Here is a 27,897-nt window from a genome sequence, read left to right as displayed (position 1 = left end):
GTTTTTGACATTGTTGCTCTAAGTTATATGCCAAAAGAAGTTGTGTGAGAAGTCAGAATGTGATTAAGCAGAGAACTGAACCAGGATCTCCCAAGCTAAGAAAGCACAGAATAGAACCAATATGACTCAAAACATACTTTATTCAAAGAGTAAGATTCATGGACAGGAAAATTATGTTTACAAGAAAATCCAGCAGTAAAGAAAAATCTCATTACTATTAACTCATCATCAAGCTTCATATTTTTGGTTAAGGTTCTGAATAATTATATATCATCTCATATAGAAGTATTCACATAGTATTTTAATATTTCCATAATAATCAGATGTACCTGCAGAGTCTGCTCTCACGGTAGTGCTTGTATATTCAATAGTTTCTTCACTGATTCCTTATACTGAGACATGTTACCTTCTGTTTCACCTTCATTTTTAAGTGCAATTACAGAGTTTCTGTAATTCTTAACCACTTCAGATGCAAGAAGCTCTTCCTTAGTTACATTACTGACATTCTCCGAGGCTTTTATTCGAAGTAGTGTATCCAAGGCATTTTTCTGAGAGCAGCTATTTTCCCAGATATACTCTTCCATGTCTTCCTCAGTCTTCTCACTCTCCCACATCTCAGTTTTCTGAAAGAAAATATACACCATTTAAAAACTACTCAAGACTGAAACAAAGCTACAATAATTTGAAGAAACTTCTCCCCCATACCAATTCGCTTTAAAAATTTTATTGTGAAAGATATTTCCCCTCCTCTAAAGTCCAAGGCTTCTAACTCAAGCCTCAAACAGAGTTCAAAAGGTGCCTGTATGCCATACATTCTGTGCAGAATGAGTTTCTTTCCTCCCACTTATCAAGTTCTTTATGTATCTGGCAGATATAACTAGACGAGTCAGAATGAGAAGAAAAGCTTATGGACTCTACAAAATGAATAACAAAAAACCTTGCAAAAGTAATAATTTTAAATAACCCTAAATGCTCAAGCTTTGGAAGTAGTCACCTAGCTATTATGTCCCTAGCATATGATTTTGGTATGTTTACATTGGCTATAAGACGCGAAGTGAGACAGCTCATACCCAGTAACCTATGATGAGAGACAGCAATCCTTCACCATTTGGGAAATGTTTTAATTGTGACTCATAAGGAAAAGCACCACCAATTAATCCATTTCCTCTTCCTGCAAAACAAATTGCTCCTCAAAAGAATCTCTATCTACAAGGTGCTAATTTTTACCCAACTGGTGTTGCAAGATTAGACAGGATCAAAAGTTGAACACAGACAGAAGACATCATCCCAGTGCCTGTAAATACTTGGCTTGTGCAGTTGTTCTTTGTAAATTTTGTACTTTAGTTTTTCTCTGATTCAGCAGGCCTTCCTCTAGCTTCACAGACTATTTAAGGGATATTTCAAATGTTATAACCTGCTATTTTTGTATATTTAATTTTATTGTACTTTTGTAAATATATATGTTTTGTAGATATATTTGTATTTTTATATATTGTAGATTGTATATTTATTTGTATATTTACAATTATTTAGTACTTTACTGATGTAAGCAATACATAGCATCCTTATATTATTTCAACTATATAAGAATCACAATTTCAATTATTTTTGGTTTCTTTTTGGTGGTCATGTTTTTCTTGCAATTGTAATAAAACTTATATTTCTAAAAGTTTAAAAGTTCAAAGAAACATTCCAGTAAAGCATTTACATCATTTTTTTTTTAAATCCCTTGCCAGAAAGGGGTCTTCAGTAAATTTTTAGCTATGCTATGCAGAATCCAAATAAACCTAGCAATCACAGGAGGGTTGGGGGTTTTTTTGTTTGGTTTGGCTTCTTTTTTTTTGGGTGTTGTTGGTTTTTAATTTTATTATTTTACAGTATTCTGTCCACTAGTCCACAAGGTTGCTGCAGTCAAACGATAATATTTAATAACCTTTAATTAAGACCCAAAATTTTTTTTCCCCCCTACAATCCTGTGTGCTTGGGTCTGTCTATCTGAATTTAAAAATACTTTAACAAATGCTGCATCCTGCACCTGGTAAATGGAATCTCTTGTCTTTTAAATCTCCGAGTCCAAATGTTTAGTCAGAAACAGTGATTAACACTGCTAAAAGGCTCCTATGACTGACATTAAAACCTGGACACAATACAACACAGAAGTAAAAGAACCTCATTCAATTTCTAGAGGGGAAAAAAAAAAAAGGACGTACTGTAGACTGTACTGCTAGAACAGTAGCGGAACGAGTGAGTATAGTAAAGTATTCCTTGGATGTCTGAAAATATTGCAATTCAATGTGGAGATTTACATAGTTTTAAATTAACGACATCATCCTGTTTTAAATATCCCTTGTTTATCTGCATAATGGCTATCCAAGACATTTTTTTCCTAAACTCCCAAGAGAATTTCAAAGCAAAAGCTTCTCTCACAGGGATAAGGTTTCTCAAGAGTAAGGGAATATGGGTATCGCCCCGGTCATTCCCTGGACCAAACCCATGTTTGAAGTTCAAACAAAAGATCACTGTGAGGCTTTTGAACACCTTTAAGTTATAGCAGAGACAACAAGAACTAATTACAGTTATTACATTTATCTCTTCAGGAAAATCATTCTCTGCACACATTAACTTACAGGATTTTGGAGATGCACGCTGATAAACAGATTAAGATTCCCCTATCTCTTTCGAGCTATACAGGGTAAGGAGATTTTAAAGGAGGCCAAAGAAGCTGTTAAGTATTTCTTTCTTGCAATCCTTCCCAGCTGAATGGTGTGTCAAAATGGATTTTAAAATAAAATCTGACTTCTGTGGGGGAGGGAGGCAGGAAAGGATTTGACAGTAGGGGGAGATTTCAAAATCCATTCCTCAGCCCTGCTACAAGAAGCCAGTATCCATCGCTGCAATGTTGGTGGCCGTGCCTCAAAATGAAAAGTTATCCTACTGTACACAGGTCCAGACATACATCACAAACAGGAAACTAAACAGAAACCAGATTTTTGCAAACTGACTGTATTGAGTGAAACTTAAATACCTTTCCAGCCAGATTTATTGCAAGAGAAAAAGTGAATCTGGAATTATATTTTCATTTTAAAAAGCACCCTAGGTAAACAAGCACCCATGGCCTCTGAATAGTGGAAATGTTACAAGTACTGTAGCCTCAGTTCAAAGTGTTATGAAGAAAACTAATGAGACAATGAAAGAAACTTCAAAAGTCAGGTCTTCATCACTCAGAGTTTTGTTATTTTATTATTTTTGTCCCCTGCAAATTTAAAATGTTAGTAAACACTGCAGGAAGAGTCTTACAAATGAGAATAAGACTGTGAAAACCGGAATACAAGTGTGGCATTGTGTAACATTTTTCTAGAATCCCCACTTAGTGAATGAGGTTAAAAAAAAAGAATGTATGTTTCTTCAATGAATTCACTAAAAATGATTGCTTCATTCTATCACACATAAGACAGAATCTCAGTAAGTATTAACCAGCCTGGCTGAAGATGCACTCAGTTGATAGTTTCAACTGTTTCTCTTACCAAAACTTCCAATTTTTTTTTTTTTTTACACCTGCCAATGCAAATATATAGAATTATTTTTTTTATGCTATAAACTGAAAAAGGATTTGTTTCTAAGCAAATCTTTTATGTGACAGTTTAAGTCAGTATTTTGGGAGGTTTACAAGCCTTTACAGTGCTTAATCTGAAGTGCTGACACAGTATAAATACTAAAATAGTACTCTGGCCAGTGAAATTGCTTTTTACATAAAAGTCATTAACAAAAAGCTTCAATATATATTGTACCCCTAAGTACAGAAAAAAGGAAAGCATTTCACCATCATTTTTCTTGGGTTTTTTGCCAGTTTAACTTTCATAATTTCGTTGTCAAAGCCAGGATTAGAATTGTCAGTTCTCTGATGTTTTCTTTGGGGAAGACATTTTAACTAAAATTTGTAAGTGGCACACAGAAATCTTCGAGGCAATTAAAAACATGACTCATGTTAGTAAATTTTCTTGTCAATGGTTTGAACAGTTAAAAATTTAATGCTGTTTAGCAAAGACCAAATGCAAAGACCAAATATTTCAGTGGGAATTTTTTTGGCTTTTTTGAGTGGAAGGAAAGTTCTTTTAGTTGCAAATCAATTTTCAAACTCTATAGCCTGGAATAAATAGACCTATTTCTTAGTACTGCATTGAAATAAAAGATACTCTATGTGGTACAATAATCACAGATTTTCAGGTAATAAATGACAGCTATGCTAGCATTTTTCCAAATTACTGGGTATCCTCAAGCCAAAGAGAAGTTGAAAGAGGAGTTGCCAAAACAATTATGTACTTATCTCTTTGGATATACTACATATTTGAACTCTATTATTTAGGTAGCAACTTAAAAAGAAATATCAACATAAATTTGTAAATAGGCAAAGCTGTATGTGATGAGATTGGATACAAAAAAATTTTAATTGCTTGGTGATGCAGCATAGGTTAAAATACATTCTTCTGAATGAGCAGAACATTATTTTCTAGGACACAGCAATGGCACAGGGCAGATAAGACCTCTAGAGCGTCAAGGAAAATCAGGAGAAAGACTGTGAGGACTAAGCATTCCAGCAAGGTACAAATGTAAAACAGAAAAGAACAAGCAGAGAAGAAAGAACAGAACTTTGCCTCAAAAAATAATATTGAATGTAAGAGATGCTTCTCATACTTAATGATACTCACAGGTTTAATTTCTGGTTCTGTCACTAACTTAAGAGTCCTCAGCAGTCACCATCATCTAGATAGCCTCTTTCAAAAATGAGGACAACACCTAATTTCTCTGGGCTGAAGTGGCTGCATGTATTTTCTGGAAAATCCAAACTTCTGAAAGGGTCATTTGAAAGGTATTTATCTAACTCAGTTTGTTTTCCAAATGCTGATCAGATAAGATTCTGATCTCATCAAGAAAGATCAGTGATATTAAGGGTCCAAATCTTTGATGATTTTCTGTTCATATCTATGCCCCATAACACTTCACTCCAACATTTAGACTGAAAATCGAACAGCTGTAAAAATTATATTTATGCTTTAAAAAGGAGCCTTGTTTCTCCAGGAACTAGAAACATCAGGCTTAAACACAAGGTAATTGCAAAAAGCCTCCTCAGTCTGAAACAGTACAAAAACAATTTTTAATTCAGCCTTTTGCCTGAATGTTCATCCTTTGTGGTTCCAAGCAAGAGGTACAAAAAAAGTTTAACCTTCTTTCACTGCAATACACATTTCCTGTCAGCAAACCTCTTTCCTTTGATTTTAAATGTTTGAATTCAGATCTTCAGAGAAAGTTTATTAAATTTAACATCTACTATGCCACTTAGCTTGCTCTTTTCTGATTCACATTAATGATGAAGACTCTTTCAAGTGGTTAGATTTTGAGCACTGGTGAGTGCACAATGAAATGTAATACGTACTTCAAAACAAAGTATATATTACAACATTTAGAGACCACCAACTCAGCCTCAGTTTGAGTTACTTAAACCATATATAATGACATACTGAGAAAGAACACTGTTGTAGGAAGGGCACAATTATATGACACTTCATTATTCTAAGATCTCAAAATGGTTAGATTTTGAGCACTGGTGAGTGCACAATGAAATGTAATACGTACTTCAAAACAAAGTATATATTACAACATTTAGAGACCACCAACTCAGCCTCAGTTTGAGTTACTTAAACCATATATAATGACATACTGAGAAAGAACACTGTTGTAGGAAGGGCACAATTATATGATACTTCATTATTCTAAGATCTCAAAGTCAGGAGATTTACACTAAGCAGTCTTCAGTTATACTAAATGGTGCCCAGAGGTCTAAATCTGTCTCTCCCAGGTGCATGCTCTAATCACTAGGCTATGGCCCTCCTTTCAGTTCGTTCAATCTTGAATTTTCTTCTGCCCAGGGAGAGTTTCAGCAAGACTTAAGTGTGTCTCCCTCCACCTCCCATTTTAATCCTACAACCCATGTGTCATAACATCCTGAGTGTTCAGAACATGAAGTTAAAGTATACTTTTGAAACCTAACTAGCCAGAGACCTTCTTAAGTTTCAAAAGTGGACTCATATCCTTTCACATATTTTAGGCTGAATTAGAAGGTAAACTCCTACTATGAAAACTGCAAAATCCTACTGTTACTAAGTTCTACTGGCACAACCTGAAGTGATAAAAATTACACTTAACTTGTAATGGCTTAAAATGACTGCAGATGAAAAAAAAGACAACACAATTTAAGTGCTAACTGAAGTCTACAGAAAAGCTATACAATGGATTTTAGGATTATCACCAATGGTTATGTAAAAATATCCATTCGGCTGCATGCATACGCAGACTCCCCACCCCACCAGTGCCTTGCAGTTGAATGCTCTGCTTAAAAAGGAATGCAAAAGCAATGTGGGACACTTTCCTCAAATTCATTCGAACTACACAGCTTTGAGGTTCATAGATAAATTTTAGTTAAGCCTCTAGTGTCACTCTGTCCATTCTTCAGTTCTTTTCCTTCCCTCACCTTTCTGCTTCAACTTCCGTCCTTTCATTTCAAGTACTATTAACATTTACAATGCAAGCACAATGCAGAGAGATGCACCCAGAAGACCCTTTGACTATTACTGTACACATTCAGTAGCCACTTTCCACTTATCCCTACTTCTATATTCCTTCTTCCTTACTGTTCAAGTCTTGAATCTTTTTTATCAGACTCCCGTAACTATACTACTAGAAGAAGCAAGACAGAGTTCAGAAGTATGTACAGCATTACTCTGTTATTCTTAGTATGCCAGATTTGACCTTTAAGAAATACACTGGAGAATAGAAAATGCAAGGGCAACTTTACACTAATCTTTCGAGATCTCAGCTGTGTAATGCAGAATGATATCCTCCACTCTCCATCATCTTGTATTTGTGTATGTTGAAAATCATGTGGAACTGAAACAAGGAAAATTGCTGCACCTTTTTGTAGTCTTGACTGGTCTAAAACAACTCTAAGTTATTTCCCCCTCACCCTATCTTTTTCAGATTCCTCCCCTTTGTAATGACTATGAATGTTTTTCCTTACTGGAAAATTAACTTCCTGCTCCACTTGTTTCTCCTTCCTGCTTTCAACTCATAACAGAACTTTACTTTTTAGTGAGAAACTATTAATCTGAGCTGAATGTGAAGAAGTAAGTTTATGATCTTTTTAACCACTTGAGGGCAGCAAACACTTATTCTTTAAAAACCACTTAGTACCATAAAAATACATTCAGGTTTAGAGAGATGTTATAGCATTCAAGAAGTACCATCGTCTAAAGGTAGCAGAAATACAACTGACTGAGCTGCTGTTTAACAATCTACCTAATATATCTCACCCTTTCATTGATCAATTCAATCCAGGCACAATCCTGGGGGATAATTTGAAAGGAATCACAGAAAAAGTCCAAAGAAGGTAAGTTCAATTCTTACCAGATGGTGCAAGTCAGATATCTACTGAATACATTCTAAAAGCTAAAAAGACACAAATATTTGATTAATAACCTGAAAACTATTAAACGGGAAGCAAAAGATCTCCAAATATTTTAAAATAAGAAAATAAATGAACATTCTTATCTTTAAAACATTCTGATTTTAAAACTTAACTGAACTCATGGGCCTGATACCTATCTGCATTTATCAAAAATAAGGTGCCAAATGCATCAGCCTGGTATCTTAAGGTACACTTCTTGCTTCTTATGCATCTCTAAGTAACAAATACTAAAACTAAATTGAGCTCTCCATTAGATTTAGGCAGCCTCATTAGCCAACCTGTAATTCAAATAGGTTGAACCAAGAACACAATATGTAGACCCCTAATTAATACCACTCCCACTATTCAGATCCATCTCAAGAAACAGCATGCTGTCTTACCAAGCAAGTACTACCCACCAATATGCTGCCAATATTCTGAACAGCTTCCCATAGTTGTTCTGCTTTACAGTGTATTTCATTTGAACCTGTGATAACAGAGGATGGATCAAGAACCAGAGGATGAATTAATGTTTTTCCTCCTCTCTTCCTTCACTTCCTCTATTAAAATAAACAAACAAGATTTTTTTTTTCCTGCCACAAAATAACAAGCACTATAGATTCCCTTTGCCAAAAGCAAGGGTAGCATTATCCAGTACAGGAATGCATTCTAGAGAATGAAAGAAAACCGTCGCATTTCTTTCTTCAAAATAAAGGGGGTTTATTTGTTTAAATACAGATCAAATACCAACTGGTAACACTGCACTGTGTTTTGCTAAATTCTAACACAACCCTGAAAGGTCCTGAGCGCCCTCAGCTTTTGCAGGATTTTGCATGGTCAAGTCTCCATTGATGGCATTTCTGAGTGAACATGAGAAGACAGGAAAGACAGTACAGTTTCAAATGCAATACTACTTTTAACTACCAATTTGCAGTGGTTATGTAGCCCAAAAGGCTATCCAGTAGTATCCCTTCTCCTACAAATAATCAAATAGCTTCCCCTACACTCTCCATTCCCAAGTCATGAATGTAGCTTTTTGAACTCCTGCCACCTTTGTCAGCTTCTTCATCTTAACTCTTTACTCTGACCATCTATCAACAGTCTGACAATTCTTTTCCCCTGTCCCCCCCTCCCACAGTGTAGAAACTACGCTTCCTCTAACACTCACAAAACCAAAACAAAACAGACATTCATTTATTCCTTCTACAAAAAAAAAAAAATTAGAAAAGTAAAGTTGTTCCTTCCTTTCAATTCCTTCCTTTTTCTTATTTCCCCATGCATTCAAAAAAGGGAGCTCTTACACACATGGTTATAAAAAACACCTGAACTTCTCTGAAAGCTTCTCTATACCAGGTTCAATCCTCCAACATATCTTCAAAGCCTTTCACAATTTGGCTAGTGTGCCTTCCTGCATCATCCATTGATTGCTAGCAGGTTAGAGACAAAAATGCTAGTCAGTGCATTAACCTATCAACATGCTTCCTTCGCTTTGGCTGTGGTACCTCTCAGAAACCAGTTTGCCAAATTTGATTTGGATAAACTTTTATTCATTTATTTAAATGCAAACAAACCCTCTTCCCCACATCGCAATCCAAGAAAGAAATCCATTCTTAACAACATATTCAGAGCCTTGAGGTAGAGCAATACCTGTATCAACTGTTGGTAATCCTCCCTCTTTCCTTTCTATTTTGTCTGCACACACTTGTTGCATATTTCAACTGTAACTCCATTACAACAAGGATTCTTGCAAACTAATTCCACCTGAGCCCTCTAATTGCAATAGAATTAGTGAGCAGTGGATGCCCTGGGTTTTTATTGAAGCCAAGACTGGAAAAGTATACAAGAAAATTTGTAATACAGAGGCTACTGTTGACACAGTGGTAAATTTTGTCTTCTAAGCATGCATAGACAGACGAACCAGAATTAAACTCTTCATACCCATTACTTTAAGAATAACCTTCTGCTGGAAATGCATCTCTTCACAACGGAGCTTCATAGCACATAGTTCACTACATACCCAACAAAACCACAAAGAACAGTCATTCTTTTAAAAAGGTTTCAGATTCCTAAACTACTTGGATGCTCTAATTCGTAACTGTAATAAAAGAATTATGCATCACTGGCAATTAAAATATAATTACGTTTGAAATTACATTTCCCGGTGTATATCTGCACACAATTTTTCCTTTTATATATATTCACATGCTTGCTGGTTCACAAAATTCAGTAATCCAGTTATTAACATAAATTATAGAGTTATGCCATGTTTAGAGAGATAGTAGGCAAAGTTTTCAGGATTGAGGGCAAAATTTACATGCAGCCAGCTTTCCCTTCACTTAGCAAGAATGGAACACTGCCCTCATCTTTTTATTGAATTCCATCACGCACATGCATGAAAACAGTGTGGCACTACTCTGCTGGGAAAGTCATCAAATCTTGCAATTAGTTCTGTAAACAGGATTGATGTTACTGTCTACATGGAAGGCCAGTTCCCGTCCATCCCCCTCCAATATTAAAGTTAGTACAAATTAAAATAAACCACACATTGTTTGCTTATGGTTTACAAAATGTGTCCAAAATATCTTTCAGCAAGTTATTAAAAGGCATTACCACTGATCATGGGAAACAAAACACAAAACAAAACATGTCACACAAAATAAAAAAACATGTCTCAGGAGACCATTAATTTTTCATGGAAATCAAAGACAATTACAACTTATTGACAAACTCATCAAATATTAACATGGAAGTTGAAAGGTAGTAAAAGGGCAAGAGACTTGTGCATATTCAATACGCACTGAACACTCACATAGCAGTATCGTATAGCCCTGTCTTCCATCACTAAGTAATGCTAGAGCAAAGGACAGATGTAATGTTCGTCTGGAATTAATGGAGTAGTGTCTAGCTCTCGTCATTGCTTAATACTGGAAACTGATCTGTCATTAATTTAAGATTTGTAATGCAATGTAATGCTGTTGGGGAGAAAAATATCCATGTGTACAAAGCACTTGAAATCTAAAGTAAATGTATCTTTTAAGATATTAGTATAAGATGAATTTAATTTGATGCACTCTACAATCACAAAAAATATCCTTCAAGGCAACTTCCAGTGAAAGGGAAATATAGCTCATCCTCCTTATCATGTTTTTTATGTCATCTCTGCAACGATCAAAATCAAGAACACTGAAATTCATAAAAGTGCTAAATATAGAGATTTAATGTAAATACTATAGAACAATTGAAAACAATAAACGTGAATTTTGGTAGCTACTCATCTACAACTTATTTAAAAGAGTACATCTGTGGAAATATACTGATGATGAAGGCTTTCACTGTCTGTCTCAAGCAATGTGACTAATAACATATTACATTTAAACAAAGTTAAGTTATCCAAAAATAACTATGGGTTTTCAACAATAATTTCATTTCAGACTGCTAACTTGTTTTCTGTAAAAAATGGCTGTAATTGTTGAAGGCGATACTTATAACCAACACGATTAACCACAAAAATAGGGGAGACAAGTCTGAAGAATTCACTGTCAAAGAAAGATCTGAGGTCTAAAGAGATCTTCTTATATTTAGAGGACTATTTAAGAATTGTAGTCAATTATCAATAAATTGGAATAGTATCTTTAATACATTTACACTGGGTATTTCACATGTATAACCATTTAACAAAACAAACTACTGGGAAAAATTCCAAATACGCCATATCCTGAATGATTATAGAAAAGTTTACATTACACTTGCTTTGGTAGAAATATTTATCTAAAGAGTTACAATAATTTTATATATTTTTCAGGACACTAACTCTGATGCAATGAAATCCTAAAACTAACAGAAGGTGGGGAGGATGTCCCTTTTCTGAGCAAAAGGGAGCTCAGAAAAGCAGCCTAAGTCCTCACTCCTTCCAGCTTGAGGAAAGATTTGTGAGAGAGCATTTAAGAAGCAGAGTACTTCCAAATTACAGCCATGGTTTACCGCAGCCCAGGAAGAGCCCAAGAAAAGACAATTTCTAAGTAACAGGTAAGAGTTTGGAATCAGGCAAAACGTAGATACTGTGTTGTATGTTAGTTTTCATAGCTTTAAAGCCAGTAACACGCCCCTCTGCTTTTTTGGAATAGACTTGTTTTCATCTTTAAACATGGTCACTGTTAAAAATGCATCGATAATAGGTGATAATCACAGAGTACACCATTTCTCTGGATGCTCTCAGTTCATATTTGAATACTGTGCCTAGGCAGCCCAGCATGCCAGCATGCTACCAAACTAAAGGTACGTTTAGGAATCCTGAGAATTAAGGTGTTTTCTGCTAGGCTCAGGGTCAGTTTTAGGCTCATTGTTGTGAGAAAAAGTATTGGGAAAGAATCTCTTATTAAGGTCAAAAACTAGAGAACTTCTGAAAAGGGGCAAACTATGTATACAAACAACAGAATAGCACTTGTGAACTTAAAGAAATGCACTCTTAAGTTGACTGGGGAATAAGACTCAAACATAAGCAACTTATCTTGGCTGAATTTGAAGAAAAGTGAGGTGGAAGAGGAAAAGATTCCAAGATAATTTACTTTAAGCTGCACACAGTCGTGGAACTTCTTGTAAGTTACAAGAGAGTGTGAGTTATTCACAATTGCTTACCCAAGATTCATGGTACAAAACTGTGAGGAGGTGTATGCCATAATCGTAGTTCTGTCTTCTTAGTGGACACCTGAAAATTCATAAACAAAGCTAGTCTTTTTGAAATCAAGCCACTGTAATATCCTTTTGAATAAAACGTTAAGCAGTCGTGGAACTTCTTGTAAGTTACAAGAGAGTGTGAGTTATTCACAATTGCTTACCCAAGATTCATGGTACAAAACTGTGAGGAGGTGTATGCCATAATCGTAGTTCTGTCTTCTTAGTGGACACCTGAAAATTCATAAACAAAGCTAGTCTTTTTGAAATCAAGCCACTGTAATATCCTTTTGAATAAAATGTTAAGCTTACCATCGATGTAATGGTAACTTACCATTACTTGTAATGTAGGGAATCTTAGGGAAATGTGTGTTTGATTCACATGCGTTTCTGAATTACACACAATCAAGAACAACATCATGAAAGCATAAGTATTAAGGACATGGAAGAACGGGCATCTGCAGGTCAGCAGGAAAATGTACATAATGCAAGAATTTACAGAACTTCAGGAAACATTAAAAACTTCTTTGTCCTCTGTGCCAAAGTGGAATCAAACATACTTTAGTCTGAACTCCCTTAAAATCTTAATTTTTTTTTTTTTCCTCCAGACCTGAAGGAAGGAGGATGACTGGTGAAAACGGCCATGAAATACAGTTCAGAACAGAAGATCTAGCCAACAATTCAACACGAAAAGTTTAAGTCAATGTAGCTGTAAGTCCAAACAGGATCACCAGTAAAATTTGTTGTGATAAGACACAGTCCTGCAAATTAATCTCTTCCTCATGCTGATCACCCATAACCTCCTGTCTCTTTCTCACACTCACCTCTTCCTGCAGGCTCCTTCACCCCCCGCTTTTTGATGCGGAACAAATTGAATCGTGCGAGACTGCATCTGAGGCACTCTAAAAACACTCATCTGAATGACTACGGACTATGACTATTCTAGCAAATAAATTTAAAAAGGACTCAAGCTTTTGACTCTTACTTCTTTCCTAGTGAAACAGCCTGGAAAATCCTGTATTAAAGAAATGGATACCGCTCAGAGCTTAGGCCTTAGAATTTACTAAAAATAAAGTGAAATATCAGCAGGCACATTAAGAGTTTCTTCTGGAACACAGCATGAGACCATTCACAGATGCCTTAGAGGGTAAGCTCCTTTCAGCTATACTGATGTTTTAGCCACAAAATAAGTCTTGCCAGGGAAATGAAAACTGTTGGTAGCACAAGTGGTCCCAGTAAACTACCCAGATTTCCAAGTCTTGTCGAAAAAGATATGCACAATTTTATCCAATTTGTACTTACTTTATGTAGAAATAAAACAGTATTTCCTACCAAAGGACAGGAAATTTAAGAGGGGAAAATGAATTCTAATAAAAACATGCAAACAGAAAAGACTACCAATAATGTTTTTCCTACCACTGAAAGCAGCTGTGAATTAATGTGTATTGTGAATTTAGGAATACATATGTATTCTCTTACAGTCTTCAGAATTGAACACAGAGAACACATTTCTCCCATGCAGCCTTCTGAACATAACTGTAAATAACTACAGTGATTTGTTTATATCTAGAACACCAAAACATTGAGAAATGTCTGGTCACCGATATCCCCATTTTTCTTGTCTGAAACTCTTCAGACCATTGTTAAAACTAACAGAACCCATTTGGGAAACATGACAACTACTTTAAAATAACAAATGAGACTTCTAAATACAGAGCTTCAATAACTAGCAATATTTAACATATATTAGGTTTGACCTTATGTGATTTGTCCATTACAATTTTAACAGTTAATAACAGGAGTATCTTATCTATTTATCTCAAGTCATATTTTAGCCTTAAAAATATAATAATTTACTAAGACAATAATTGATATTACTGGAAGACACCCAGCCCTTTCTATACTGTGACCATTGCTACAGGCATTTTTTTCCTTCTTGTAACCATACCTGTCCATTGTAATTGTGAGCATATCTGTATCCTTACAGTACCGTTCTCCTACAAGTTTAATGAGCTTCTTCTTTGCATGGTCATCCAAATTCAGGTGAGAAAGTTTAACCTTCAAGTACAAGAGAAAACACCTTTAATTACTTGGATAAATCAAATCTCTGCACCCTGAAAATATTTTGAGATAGTTAGGCACATCTTTTATCAAGAATTAAAAGGATAGCTATTAAGTATGCATTTGCAGAATTTCTTCTGATTGTATCACGTCAGAAGTCTTAACACAAGGCAAGTATAATCTGAATATTCAAACAATAAATTTCTTTATCCAAATACCAGAGGGGCTGGGGGAGAATATTTCTACTCAAACTTTTTTTCAGAGGAAAAAAGAGCTGTCAGTTTAGTTTGTAGCTGTATTTCATATTCATGTGTACTTCATACGGAAAAATAAATCTTTCAAGATTTTTTTTTTTTCAAATACAGATCAGTAAGTTTAATACCAAGATATATCAAAGATATTTATGACAAGCATCCAAAAGAGGAGGAAAGATGTCAGTTCAAGAGACATCAAATCAGTATTCTTAAAGTCATTACTGGGAGATTAATAGAAGTATGCAAAGATGCTCACAGATAACAATATAATGGACCAGAACTGTCCGATCTCACATAATTCATCAAACAATAGTGTGAATGGCTTGTCTTCTGTTTCAATACCAGAAAACCCACAAACATAAGATATACAACAAATAACTAGTACTTATTTAAAAAAAACCTCTACGAAGTTAGTCTGAAGCTAGTTTCTATATGCAATAAAGAAGTATGAAAAGTAAAGCAAGCTGGTTTTAGCTATCTGTTTACACAATAGCAAATAAGGCGGCTGTGAACCTTAACAGTCTAAAGATATATGGTGTTGGAAACATAAGTTTCTATTAAGTGGGAGTTGCTGAGGAATATTAAAAAGATGAAGACATAATAGCAGTCTCTTACTCGTTTGCCCACTGTTTGTTTTTCCTCTGTGTTCTTTCTACTGTGTCATTGCTGTACTAAAGAACTGTTCAAAAATCAAGAAACCTGCATCAGAAAAACTAACAAAGTTGAAAGACTAAAAGAAATTAGAAGCTCAAATAAATATCAGGGAAAAAAGTACTACCTGAAAAGAAAAAACCCTACTACTAAAAATAGAAAACTGAAGAACTAAACCTAAATGTGGCAAGGGAGGAGACAACAGTGTTTCAATACTGGAACTTCTAATCTTGAAAAAAACCCCTAATATTCACTACTCCACAGATTATATGAAAAATGTCTCCTTTTTAAGGAATTACATGCTCATTACTATGCATGCCTGTAATATTGGTAAGCAGGAGCTCACCTAGCTTTGCTCCCTAGCTCACATTTTGTCAAGTCTAATTCTAGCAGACCTATTAGGTGCATCCAGTCTTTAAGGCAATGGTCAAGCTGAAAAAAAAAAGCTCCCTACGCACACAGCAACCCCTTCTAAGGGTCAAGGCTTCCTTACATACAGTGCCCTTCCATACAGTGCAGCCACATAGCCTTCAATCAGTGGTGACAAAAAAAAACGAGCTATGAGAAGATGGGCCTGCCCCAGCTTTACTGAGAAGCTGCATCTAAGCTGAGGCACTCAGCCTTGGTCTCTGCCTGAGCCACAACGCAGCTATGTCTGTGCCTAGCCATGGCCCACACTGACCCAACCCCGACATACATCCTTGACTTCCCGGCTTGACCTCACCTACTGCATCGCTATGGACTGGCTTGACAATCACCAGACCATTGACTGATCCTAGTTACTGTCACCAGACCTGATCCTGATCCACTGACTTCTCTTCCCGCTTTGACCTCAAACTCGCCTTATCATTATGAACTTCTCAGGTGATTACTGGGCTGTTGGATGGACAAGGTTACTGTTACCAGGCCTGTCCTGCTCACCTTGCTCAGGTAGTAGCTGCACCCTTTTTGGGGAGGTCACTGCCCCTGCCTGCCTTACTGCCCCCGGATCACCTTCCCTTACAGAACGGCCTACCCTCACTGCTGCCTGGCAATGCTCACCCAAATTGATGAGAAACACCTTTTTGTAAAACACATTTTCTTAACACTGTCCTTCTCTAACACTCACAGAAAGAAAGAATGCTCCAAACTCTAAAGGGTTTTGGACACAACTCTCTGGCAAGCATACAACTGCTAGTGCATGTAAGCACTTTATAACCATGACTGTCTGAACTTAATGGGATACTCCAGCCCAGGTGTCCAGCATTAGCTTGCTTTAACCAACAATGCAAAACAATTTCATTGTACTTTTTGCACTGTCTTAAAAGGATGGCATTATCATAGTTGTATCATGCTGCCTTCATACAGTGTGGTCATTCAAAATTTACTGTTAGAGAGCTATGATTTTATTCCACATGACTTGCTTTTCCTATAGAAACTAAAAAGCTATCTGGTCTGTTTCCTATATTACAGGATCACAATAAAGATGTTCTTATTAATCCAAAGTCACTTTAAAGTGACAAATATTTAATGGCTACTTGCTTCAAAATGGGATAGCAATTGGACAGCTTATAATTGTTAGCTGGAATGCTGCAGACTATTTTATGTTGAATTTTAGAAAAGTTAGAGCTCCACAAAGAACAGCAGTTGATTTAAAAAAAGAAAAATCTCATTTTACATCCTGTGGTACTATGTTGTCTGGCACAATGTGGACAATTCCACTTGGGAATAGACTAGGATAAATTTAGTGACAAGAAACACTGGCATTAGGCTACAAGAGATGAAAAATTAGCATCTCCAGTATGATACCTGGTAGAAGAAAGGCATAATTTTTTAATTAAGATTAGAAAGGTTTAACTTTTAAGCAATATTTAAAAAAGGAAATCTTATCATGAAGATCCACCAGAGAGTTTATCATTGTCTGTAACACAACGCACAGTAAATGCTCTCTCACTGATACAAACTTAACCGCTATCTGACCCAGTGCCATCTGTTTTCACCTTTAAATCTTCTCTTCCCCCTCCCTAGGCAGATTTTGTTGTCAGAGGATTAATCAGAGAAAGCATTTATTAATGAAGTCTGGGATCAGAACACCAGTAACTGAAAAAGCATGTGGATAATTGTTCTATTTTTGTACCATTTTGAATTATCCTCTCCACTGCAGCATAGCTGACCCCTAGTCTAACAGCTTGTATCTCAACAGCCACATCTAAGAGAAGACATTTATATCTCAATGTTTTACATGATTTAGAAAGCAGGAAATTTACATACACTCACCACCTGCTGTTTTTACTGGGAGGAGATTCAAGGCTGTTTGAGCAGCTGTGCTCTTCCCCCTACCTGTGACACCATGCTCAGTACTGACCTGCAAATGTCAGTATTACTCCATCCGAGACAAGTGAATATGGGAGCAAGGGGGGTCCAATGTGTGCCTCCTCCTGCACACATTCACAACCCAGCATGAAGTCAGAGGCTTCTATTCTCATAGATACCCTCTATATCCTTTTATTTCTAATGCATACAAATTTGTGAAAACTTGCTCTTGACCACGTATCTGAATTAGGAGACAAAAGGCTAAACTCTAGTATGTAATGACTACAAGGGGATGGTGAAGTTACTGCTAACAGTGGTGTGAAATGCATATTTACATCAATGACAGACTGTCTACCCCAGCCAAAACCAGCACACAGACCAAATTAAATTTCAACCCAAAAGGTTTTACAACATAAAGGGAAAGTGGAGACTCCTACAGACAAAATGAACTACTACTGTTCAAAGTTGCCATGATTAGATATTGTATAGGTGTTATGAGCATGTGGTACCATGCAGTATTTTAACTTCTATACTGACAGAGTAAGAACACAACTATCACTGACCCCATCCCTGCTGCTGCTCTTCAGATAGGCTCAAATCTCATCTCAAAAGGCATGTTCAAAAGCCACAGCACAATCTTAACTTCACTACCATGAAGACAGGCAAGCAGGAACAGGTTGACCATAGAGGTTGTGCAATCTCCAGCCCTGAAGGTTTTCAAGACCCAACTGGATAAAGTTCCAAGTAACCTCGTCTGATCTCATACCTACCTTACTTTGAGCAGGAGGTCAGACTGGAAAACTCCTGAGCTCCCTTTCAACCTCAAGTAACGCATGACCCTATGATCAGAAGGCTGCTGCCCCTACTGCATACACACTGATACCTGGAGGTCTGCCAACTCAATACTTACTAATAGTGCCGCATTCATATGACCTAGTTTTCAACACTTGTGCACTTCTAGGGTCTATAAATTAGCAATGAGAGAGTCTAAGCAAGACACTGAGTACAAAGGCACTTACTGCCTTTTCTATAAGTAGATTCTTCAGAAGGTACACTATTTTGTTTATATCGGAGCTTAGTCTTCATTTATAACTACATATCCATAACCTCACAACCTCAGTTCTAACATGCTGCAATATACTTAAGGAAATCCACTGCTTTTTATTCAGACATTCAGTAAACCACTTCTCTCATTTCCTTACAACATATCATACCTGCACATGTTTTTAAAAGAAAGCCAAACATTTGAATTTTTGAAACAAAGGCTGTTTACCAAAAATACTACTTACTCTTAAAGTCACCACTCTTGCTTTGGGATTACGAATAGATGTCCCTGCAGAAACATAATCTACTGTTTCAATTTCAATAGGAAAATGCCGTTCACATTTCTCATCACTGTCCAAAGCACTTGGCCATTCAGTGCAGAAATCTGTATAATAAAGAGAAAACAATCCAAGTAATACCTGTTGGTTGGGGTTTTTTTCCAAATTTATTGCAATATACCTTTTTAAAAGTACTATTTATAGAAACCATACTCATTTAGATAACGGCAGGGTCTCTGTTAGACTTGCTCCAGTATTTCAATATCTTTCTTTGTACTGAGTTCCCCAAAACAGGATACAATACTCCAGATGTAGTCTCACAACTGCCAAATAGAGTCATAGAATGGTTTGGGTTGGAAGCGACCTTCAAAGATCACCTCGTCCAACCACCCTGCCACGGGCAGGGACATCTTTCACTAGATTGGGCTGCTCAAAGGCCCATCCAACCTGACCCTGAATACTTCCAATGATGGGGCATCCACAGCTCCTCTGGGCAAGCTCTTACAGTGTCTCACCACCCTCATCATAAAAAAATGTTTTCCTTATGTCCAATCTAATTATCTAGCCTCCTCCAGTTTAAAACCGTTGCCCCTTGTCCTGTCACTACAGGCCCTGGTGAAAAGTCTCTCCTCATCTTTCATATAAGCCCCCTTTATATATTGAAAGGTGAATAAGGTCCCCTAAGAGCCTTCTCTTCTCCAGGCTGAACAATCCCAACTTTCTCAGCCCTTCTTCACAGGAGAGGTATTCCAGCCCTCTGGTCACTTGTGTGGCCCTCCTCTAACGGGTCCACGTCCTTCTTGTACTGGGGACCCCAGAACTGGATGCAACACTCAATAAAGGGGCAAGAATTAATTTCCTGAACGTGGTGGCTACACTCTCATCAATACAACCCAGTATGCGGTTAGCCTTCCTTGCCACAAGGGCACACTGATGACTCATGTTCAACTTTCAAATAACCACCAGTCTCCAAATGGCCTTTTCTGCATAGCTTCTTTCTAGCTGTTTGCCACCCCCCCATCCCACCCACCTGTACTGCTGCATGGGTTATTCCATCCCAGATGCAGGACTTTGCAGTTGCCTTTGTTTAACTTCATGAGGGTCCTTGCAGAGGATTTTTTCATGTGCGTTGACATCCCTCTGAATGACAGCTCTGCTCTCCAGTGTACCACTTGTTCCCCCCCAATTCATTATTATCTGAAGACCTGCTGAGGTTGTGCTCCCTACCATTATCCAGGTTGTTATAAAGCATGTTTTCACATGCTTGGAAATGGCTTCCAGGAAGGTTTGCCTCATAATCTTCCAGGGAATGTGGTGAGGCTGGCTGACCTGCAGTTCCCTGCATCTTCTTTCTTGCCATTCTTGAAGATGGTCAGGCAAAAATCTCCTGTTCCTCCCGGTAGTCTTTACCTGCTTCCACTTTCTGTGTACTTCCTTTTTGCATTTCAGGTCACTCAAGAGTTCCATGCATACCCATGCTGTCCTTCTGCCATACTTGCTCAACTTTCTGTACACTGGAATGGACCATTCTTGCTCTTTTAAGGATGCTGAACTTAAACATCCACCAGCTCTCGTGGGCCACTTTGCTCCCCAGGAGAGTACCCTGTGAGATCTGCCAAGCAGATTCCTAAATAAACCAAAATCACTCTCCTGAAGTCCAGGCTCTAGTTCCCCTGTCTGTCTTGCTCACTTCTCTCAGGATTTTAAACACCACAGTTTCATGGACGCTGTTAGCAAGGATGCCCCTAACCGTCACATACTTGACGAGTTCTTCCTTGTTTCTGAACAACAAATCTAAGAGAGCATGCCTCCTAGTCAACTCATCGATCGTCTGCAGCGAGAAATTGCCTTCAATACACTACTTGCAATCCTCACTTCTCTCAAGATCTTAAACTCCACAATCTTCTTTTCACAACCAAGGCTGCCAGCAACCTTGACATCTCCAACCAGTTCTTGCATACTTGCAAGTAGCACATGCAACACAGCACCTTCCCATAGACAGTTTGTCCAGCATCTGATATCTTCATCACGAAATTATCTGCAACGCACTCCAGAAATCTCCTAAACTGCTTCCATCCCATCCTGTCACCTGTCAAGCAGATGTTGATGACTGCAGTTCCCCATGAAAACCAAAGCTTGCAGTTGTGAGGCTTTTTTCAGCTGTTCATCCACTTCCTCTTCTTCACCAGGTAGTCTGCGGCAGATGTCCACCAACACAACCTTCTCAGCTTCTCCTCTGATCCCTACTCTTAAACTCTCAACCAGCTTGCTACACATCTCATAGCAAAGCTCTGCATCTGAGCTGTTCTTTTGGGTACAGGTCAGCTCCTCCTCTGCATCATCCCTGCCTGCACCTCAGTCATGTAAGCTTTCTCTCTGCATTTCTGTGACTCCTCAGACTTCTAATTCCTCCTGTTTCCTATGCTGCATGCATTTGTATACAGGCAACTCAAGACAGGCCTCTTACCTCTTATCATACAGACTGAGGGGAGACTTTATCGCTCTCTACAACTACCTGAAAGGAGGTTGTAATGAAGTGGGTGTCGATCTCTGTTCCCGAGTAACAAGCGACAGGACGAGAGGAAATGGCTTCAAGTTGCACCAGGGAAGGTTCAGATTGGATATTAGGAAAAATTTCTTCACCGAAAGGGTTGTCAAGCATTGGAACAGGCTGCCCAGGGAAGCGGCTGAGTCACCATCCCTGGAGGTATTTAAAAGACACGTAGACGTGGTGCTTAGGGACATGGTTTAGTGGTGGACTTGGCAGTGTTCGGTTAACATTTGGACTCGATGAGTCTTTTCCAACCTAAATGATTCTATGATTCTATCTCCTCGCTGTCCCCTTGTGCCTCCACTTCTCTTTGGGCTAACCTCCTCATTAGGTTCTCCTTATTGGCTTGCTGGCTGGCAGAGACGCTCTTGGTCTTCATTAGATCCTTTATCTCCCCAGCAGACTTTGCTCTTACAGAGGGTTTCATTTATTAATAGCAGTTTTTTAAAATGCATGCCAGAACAGCTGCTGATTAAACCCTCGTTTAATCACAGATAATCTTCTGAGAACTGAATCACATTCATCACTCATCTTCCTTAAGACACTAAACTATAAATTTACAAGCAGGGCCTAATGGAAAGGTAAAATTAAAGTCTTACTGGTGTGCTGAAAACCTCTTAAGACATATCTGCCTACTACCTGTACGACTCAATGCAGCAACAAGAAAGCATACAATACTAGCCAAACCCTGACAAATAACCAGCTTCAGAGGTGGACCATGTCTCACCTACTTCAAACACAGTTACATTTTGCATCGTCTTAAAACTCCGGGAGATGTTTTTTAAAAACAGAAAAAAGAAAAAAAAAAAAACGACAAAACAAAAAAAACCCTCACCTTTAAGAGCTGCACAGTGTTTCTTAATTGCAGGAGGAGTAAGATGTAAAAAATTGGGAATCTGAAACAGACATATTAAGAGTTACTAAAATAATAGCTTTTTGTTTGTTCATAAATAAAGGGGCATTACTGAAATCCGATTACACTTTTAACATTTGTTAAGGTAGTACAATATGCTTAATAAAATATTCAGATAAGAAGACTCTTCTCAAGTCTGATTTAGTGCAAGACTTAAGTTAAGCCCCATTAGAAAAGTCACAGGCATGATAATCCTAAAAATGTCTCCTGATTTGGTTCATTTGTATTTGTTACCATTTAATTTAGAAATGAAATAGAATATTATCCTATTTAATAACAGAAAACAGTATCCAATACAAATATTGCAATCAAAGCAGTGCAGTCTTAGTGAATAATGATTTCAAAAGTTATCACACACTAATGGAATGCATCTTACCTTTATAAGTTCTAAGTTGCCTTCTTTTGGCGGAGGTACTCCTCTCTTCACTGGGTAACCCATTCTAATTGGGAGAGGCACAGAGGCAGGTTTAAATGCAGCTGCTGTTGGATAAACACTGCTCCAGTCCTGATCAACAGTCATCCTCTCAGTTCTGGGAGGTGCATGCTAATAAATTGAAAATTATAAAAGTTTGATGGAAGATACACTGTTTTGTGAAACAAAGCAGGAGCAACACACACAACAAGTTATTTCAGGAATAAATTCCCACAGCTAGAAATTTCAAGACAGTTTTACATCAAAAGTTAGTACTCATTTGTATAGGAATTTTTAAAAGATAGCCCCTCAAAGCTTGGGTAGCAGGCCTTTCCCAATCTTCAACTGCATTTTATTTCAAAAATGTTTAGAAAGAAGAACTTACTATCTTCTTGCATTGTGATAAATCAGCAGGGGGAGGAAGGGGAATGAAATCAGTATTTAATTGCAAACTCTATTTCCTAAAGTGCCTAAGCATTTGGTGGGGGGCAAGAAAATGAGTTTTAAAATTCTGGAATTCTGAAAGTCTGAACAAGTTCGTATTAAAAAAAATAGGTATTAATAACTCTGAAATTACTTGCTATAGAAATTCTAGTATAGGAGCTATGTATTACTATATTGCAGAAATAGCTTATATCCTCCAATAACTGACCAAGGTTTCAGACAAATGGTCTTAAAAAAAAAATCAAGTCACTGTTTCTTTCCCCAAAACCTTAATTTTTAATTTAGAAGGGTAAAAGACAAATGGACATATGCAGTCAGCTGATCTGACTGCTTTGGTGTATCATTAAATCTGCTCTTGGAAGTTAAACAAAAATTTAATACATGCCAGGTCCACCTTTACTATTTGCCTTTAAAAATCATAACACATAACATACTACTTTTGAAATTTATGTGTGAAATAAGTAAGAAAATTCTCAGTGATTAGGTGTTCAGATATCAGTTTTAATTCTACTGTGCAAGAACAATTTCTCTTATGCACAATATCAGATTTTTTAATTACGCCAGAAAGCAACCACTACGAATCCTGTAAACTCTTAATGAAAACAACATTAAAATGTCTGCTTTTATTTTAAATGCAACTTTTAAGACCTGCAGCACATGGTGTCAATACAAGCTAACTGTTAGCTTGTTATTGTTAAAGTTTTTGCCTTTATGACAACACAGACTGAAAATAGCTGGGAGATTAAAGAAGCTAGGTGCAGGTTCTGGAATAGTCACAGTGGATTGTTTCACCAGGTTTTGAACGCAGAAGGGGTTCCTGTTAAGACATATAGCTTTGAAAACTTTTTCAAACACCTCTGAGTTAACTGCAAACAGTTTCAGTACTTACTGATCTTATAAAAGGCGGTGTCCTGCCTCTTCTCCTTGTTGAAACTGAAAGAAAAAGAAACATTTTTCAATACAAACTATTATATGGTTTTGTGGGGGAAAAAAAAAAAGCAGCATAATCCTGTATGCCTTTTTTCCTTTTACAAAGACAATACACACTTGTATTTCCCAGTCTTTACATGGAAGAAGGGGAAGATCACATACTCACGCTGCAGATTGCTCCTTTAGTTTTTGAAACTTAAGATAAAAAAAAAGCTTGGAAGCCATTTCATCTGGGTCTATCCTAGAAACATGTTAACAATAATTTAGCGTTTACATGCCTAAATGCATTTTGCTAGCACCATTTATTCCAGCTTGATGCAGGAGGAAAGAAAAATTAGATGAGTGAAAGTACACTTTTGCCTTCATAACTGTGCTTCCTTTTCTCTTTCCCTCACAGCTGTTAAGTCACAAATCACTATCCACCAGCAGTACAAGACAGCTAAACCTAACAGTTCACTACTACTAAAAGGAGCATCCCATGGCTCCATCCCTTCCTTCTGACAGCACATCACACCCCGTTCTGTGCTACTCTCAAGCTCATCTAACCTCTGTATAAACAGTTAGCACATCGAACTGTTTTTCTTCCTGAGCTGGGGATGAGAAACAAACTGATGGGTTTGTTTTCTGCCATTTTACCATGCTGATCTGGCTTATTGATAAGTCCCAGAGAAGATGCAACAGAAAGAGTTTACTCCCTTTTAGCAGTCCCGAGCCACCATTTGGCTCAACTTTTTAGCCAACTGACTTCAGGGCTAAAGTCCTGGGATGCATGAAGATACCAAATACCACTAGATTTTCAATCTAAACAGAGATCTTCACTTTCTTGTCTTCATTTCCTCTCCCTCCTCAAACTCTAATTTAATTACTTTCAACTCTCCCCCCCTCCCCCCGAAAAAAAAACCAACACCAAACCAATGTGGCCTTTATAACAGTCAGACAAATGAAGGTGAACCTGATGACATTTATTTTCAAGTGTCCTGTTTGAGCTTGGGGTTTGTTTGTTTTTTAATTGTTGCCACATTACAATACAGTGTACATTTAGCAAAAAAACACTGAATGGGACTTAGAAGTGGATGTTTGGGTTCTATTTGCCTCATTCGTCTTACAACCTTACCCCACATAAGCCTCGGAAAAACTTGTGAATTTCACAGTTCTTTTGTCTTATCTACATATTTTATGGACCTAATTCTGTTCTTTCTCTTCTTGCTATATAAAAATTTAAACTGAAGAATACATATGGGGCTCTGCAACAGCTAATACACAGCATTCTTTTATCCCCTGATCTGCCATTTTTGCGGTGCTTTCACAAACAGACACGCTTCATTCATACCAATCTTATTATTTCTGTTACAAACATCTACAATTTTGGGTCAGGACACCTTTTACTCCTGCCATGGGCTGCAATATCAGACATCACTTAAAGGCCCTTTCAGCAACCTAGCCTGCTCCTGAATCTGTAGATGACAAATGCCCACCCAGCCTTTGGAAAAATGTTGGCACAACCCTGACCAAGTGTTCCATTTGCACTCGGAACAGCCTGAACAGCTCAGCTTGAGGCCAGGCAGGACATCAAATGTTTAACATGAGCACACATCCCTTAGGAAACAGTGATTCTCATTTGGAATACCTAAAACCAAGCAATGCACTGCAAGTCCACTGTACCACTGTAATCCTGAGCTGAAAATCTGTCTAGCAGGCACCAATTTGCTCACTTCTTTCTTCAGACTCTTCACAGTATTTACACTGCTAAAATCTGTATCCTACGCCGTAAAGTTTTTTTTATTATTATTATTTTTACCAAAAGCTCTCCAGCAAACAGTTGCAAAACAAAGTCTCTTTTTCAGAGCCACCTGGAGCCGAGAAGGGAGGAGGGACACGGGCCTGAGCCCCCCGCCCGCTCCCAGGCCACCCCAGCCCGGAGCCGGGCCACCACCTCAGAGCGGGCCGGACCGCTCTCACCTTGCCTCTGCTGGCCTTCCCTGCTGTCCACCGCAGGCACGGAGGAGTAAGCCGCGCCCCCGAAGAGACGCGCCACCACGACCCTCCCGCAGCACCGGGAGAGCACGGCCCAGTGACCCGCACCGGCCAGCACCGCCCCACTGACGGGCGCCATCTTCGAGACCTACCGCGCGCAGTCGCCCCCCCAACCTCCCGGCAGGACGGAAGCCGCGCGGGCCAAGCGCCAAGACAGTTGGAAAGCCGAATAGTCGGGCTTCCCCGCCTCCAAGCGGGAGGGGAGCGGGGAGCGCCGGGGCCGTCGAGGGGAGGTGCGGAGCCGACTGAGGCGCCCGGGGCGGGAGAAAGCGCCGGCAGTGATCTTACTGCCCTTGGGAGGGGGCCGGAGGGCGAGGGAGGAGTGGGGAGTGGCGAGGGATAGTGCTCAGAAAGTGCCCTGCTCCTGCGTCGTGCCTCCGCCATCTTAGCGTCTGTAACTCCGAGGCGGGCCTTTGGAGCGCAGCCGGCCTCCGGGCCTGGCCGGGGCTGTGGCCGTGGCCAGAGGGGTGGGGTAGGGGTTTCTGCCGGGGGCTTTTTCCCGAAGTCAGTTTCTTCCTCTCACATGTAAAAATGTAACTTCTCAGTCCCCGCGTGCTCTTTGTATCCCCAAAACAGGGACAGGCTCTTTCAGCGACCCCTGTAAGCGAAGCTCTCTGGATTTCTTCAGCAAAACGCAAATGGGTTCCTGTCATACCGAAACAAAATGTTAGTGCTGTCATGCGTGTAAATCTAGACTAGATAGTGCTGCTTTTCTTAGAATTTCGGCTTCTTACCGCTGCTCGGAACCTGTTAGGTGCAGATCTGGTAGCGGGGTTGTAGTAAGATACTTGTATCCCGGGCCATAGTCAGAGTTCCTGGCTTTCATCTATTTGTCTCAAATTACAACATACTCGAAATGCAGTTTACCTTTTCATTATCAATATAGCATCTCACAATGACTTAATCCATTTCAACACAATTGTTGGTCAGAATGCACTCTTACAAATGATGGATAGTGCTTAATTGCTAATGCTAATTACAATATATACCTTTCACTTACAGACTTCCCATAAGATTTTTGTTAATTTTACAAATTTTGAATTGTGGAATATGCATCCCATTCTTAACACCAGGTGGAAAAAAGGTCAAAACAAGATGTGCTGAAATTCTTCATAGCAGTGTCTGATACTTGCTCCAAACTAAGATTAATTAGTTGAATTCTATAAATCTTCAAAGTCTCAATAAGTTAATTCTGAAGCTAAAATGTGCAGAGATCAAAGAGAGCTAGGCATCCAAGTGAGGATTTGGGCTTGAGTGCCCAGAGAGGTTGAATCTATCCTGAAATACAAAATTGAATGTTACTAGTAGTAAGATGCCTGGACACACCTATGGAGACAGCAAGTATATATTCTTCATGCTATATACATGGGATATACAAAATTGCTCTGAATATCATGTTCAGAAATATCCCTTATAAATAATAACTGCTTTTCCATTTAAAAAAAACCCTGCATCTTCATTTTCAGAATATGTCAGACACACCCTGTTGCCTTCACAGTGATGTGTCATTGTCAAGATTGAGAGAAACGCTCTATGTTTATGCACGCCTATGCTCCTATCTATATCCTCATGACAGAAATCTTGCAAGTCAGTTCATGCACATGAACACGAAATGGAGAACGGTGTTAATAAGTAAAGTTTAATAAATCTTAATGCTTAATATATTTAGTGAATTTTACAAATACTAAACGATGACTCAGGCAGCCTTACTGACTTTCTGAAGTCCTGATGTATATTCTCACTAGAACGTTCTTACTTGGAAGACACTCTGAATTTTATCTTATTTTCCACATTAGGTTAACTGTAGTGGTTTAACCCCAGCCAACAACTGAGCTCCACACAGCCACTCACTCACTCCCCCCTG

The 27,897-nt window shown here is 38.3% G+C and overlaps 1 protein-coding gene across 2 annotated transcripts; it reads right to left on the bottom strand.

Annotated features, from left to right (window-relative positions):
- Positions 1–121: 121 nt before the first annotated feature.
- Positions 122–26,137, bottom strand: MRPS35 (mitochondrial ribosomal protein S35). 2 transcript variants are annotated; one of them, XM_009288492.2, is made up of 8 exons: positions 25,959–26,137; positions 23,959–24,002; positions 22,590–22,757; positions 22,136–22,196; positions 18,717–18,856; positions 14,118–14,227; positions 12,334–12,403; positions 122–623 (listed from the first exon to the last, which is right to left on the bottom strand). In XM_009288492.2, the coding sequence occupies exons 1-8, from the start codon at positions 26,110–26,112 to the stop codon at positions 345–347; spliced, it is 1,026 nt and encodes a 341-aa protein (XP_009286767.1). In that variant the 5' UTR covers positions 26,113–26,137; the 3' UTR covers positions 122–344. The 2 variants fall into 2 exon arrangements, with proteins under 2 accessions (XP_009286767.1, XP_009286768.1); XM_009288493.2 differs by having other exon boundaries at positions 25,974–26,137.
- Positions 26,138–27,897: the final 1,760 nt, after the last annotated feature.

The sequence above is a fragment of the Aptenodytes forsteri genome, unplaced genomic scaffold, assembly GCF_000699145.1.
Source record: "Aptenodytes forsteri isolate BGI_AS27 unplaced genomic scaffold, ASM69914v1 Scaffold73, whole genome shotgun sequence".
NCBI classification, from domain to species: domain Eukaryota; kingdom Metazoa; phylum Chordata; class Aves; order Sphenisciformes; family Spheniscidae; genus Aptenodytes; species Aptenodytes forsteri.
This window is presented reverse-complemented; position numbering and strand designations above follow the sequence as displayed.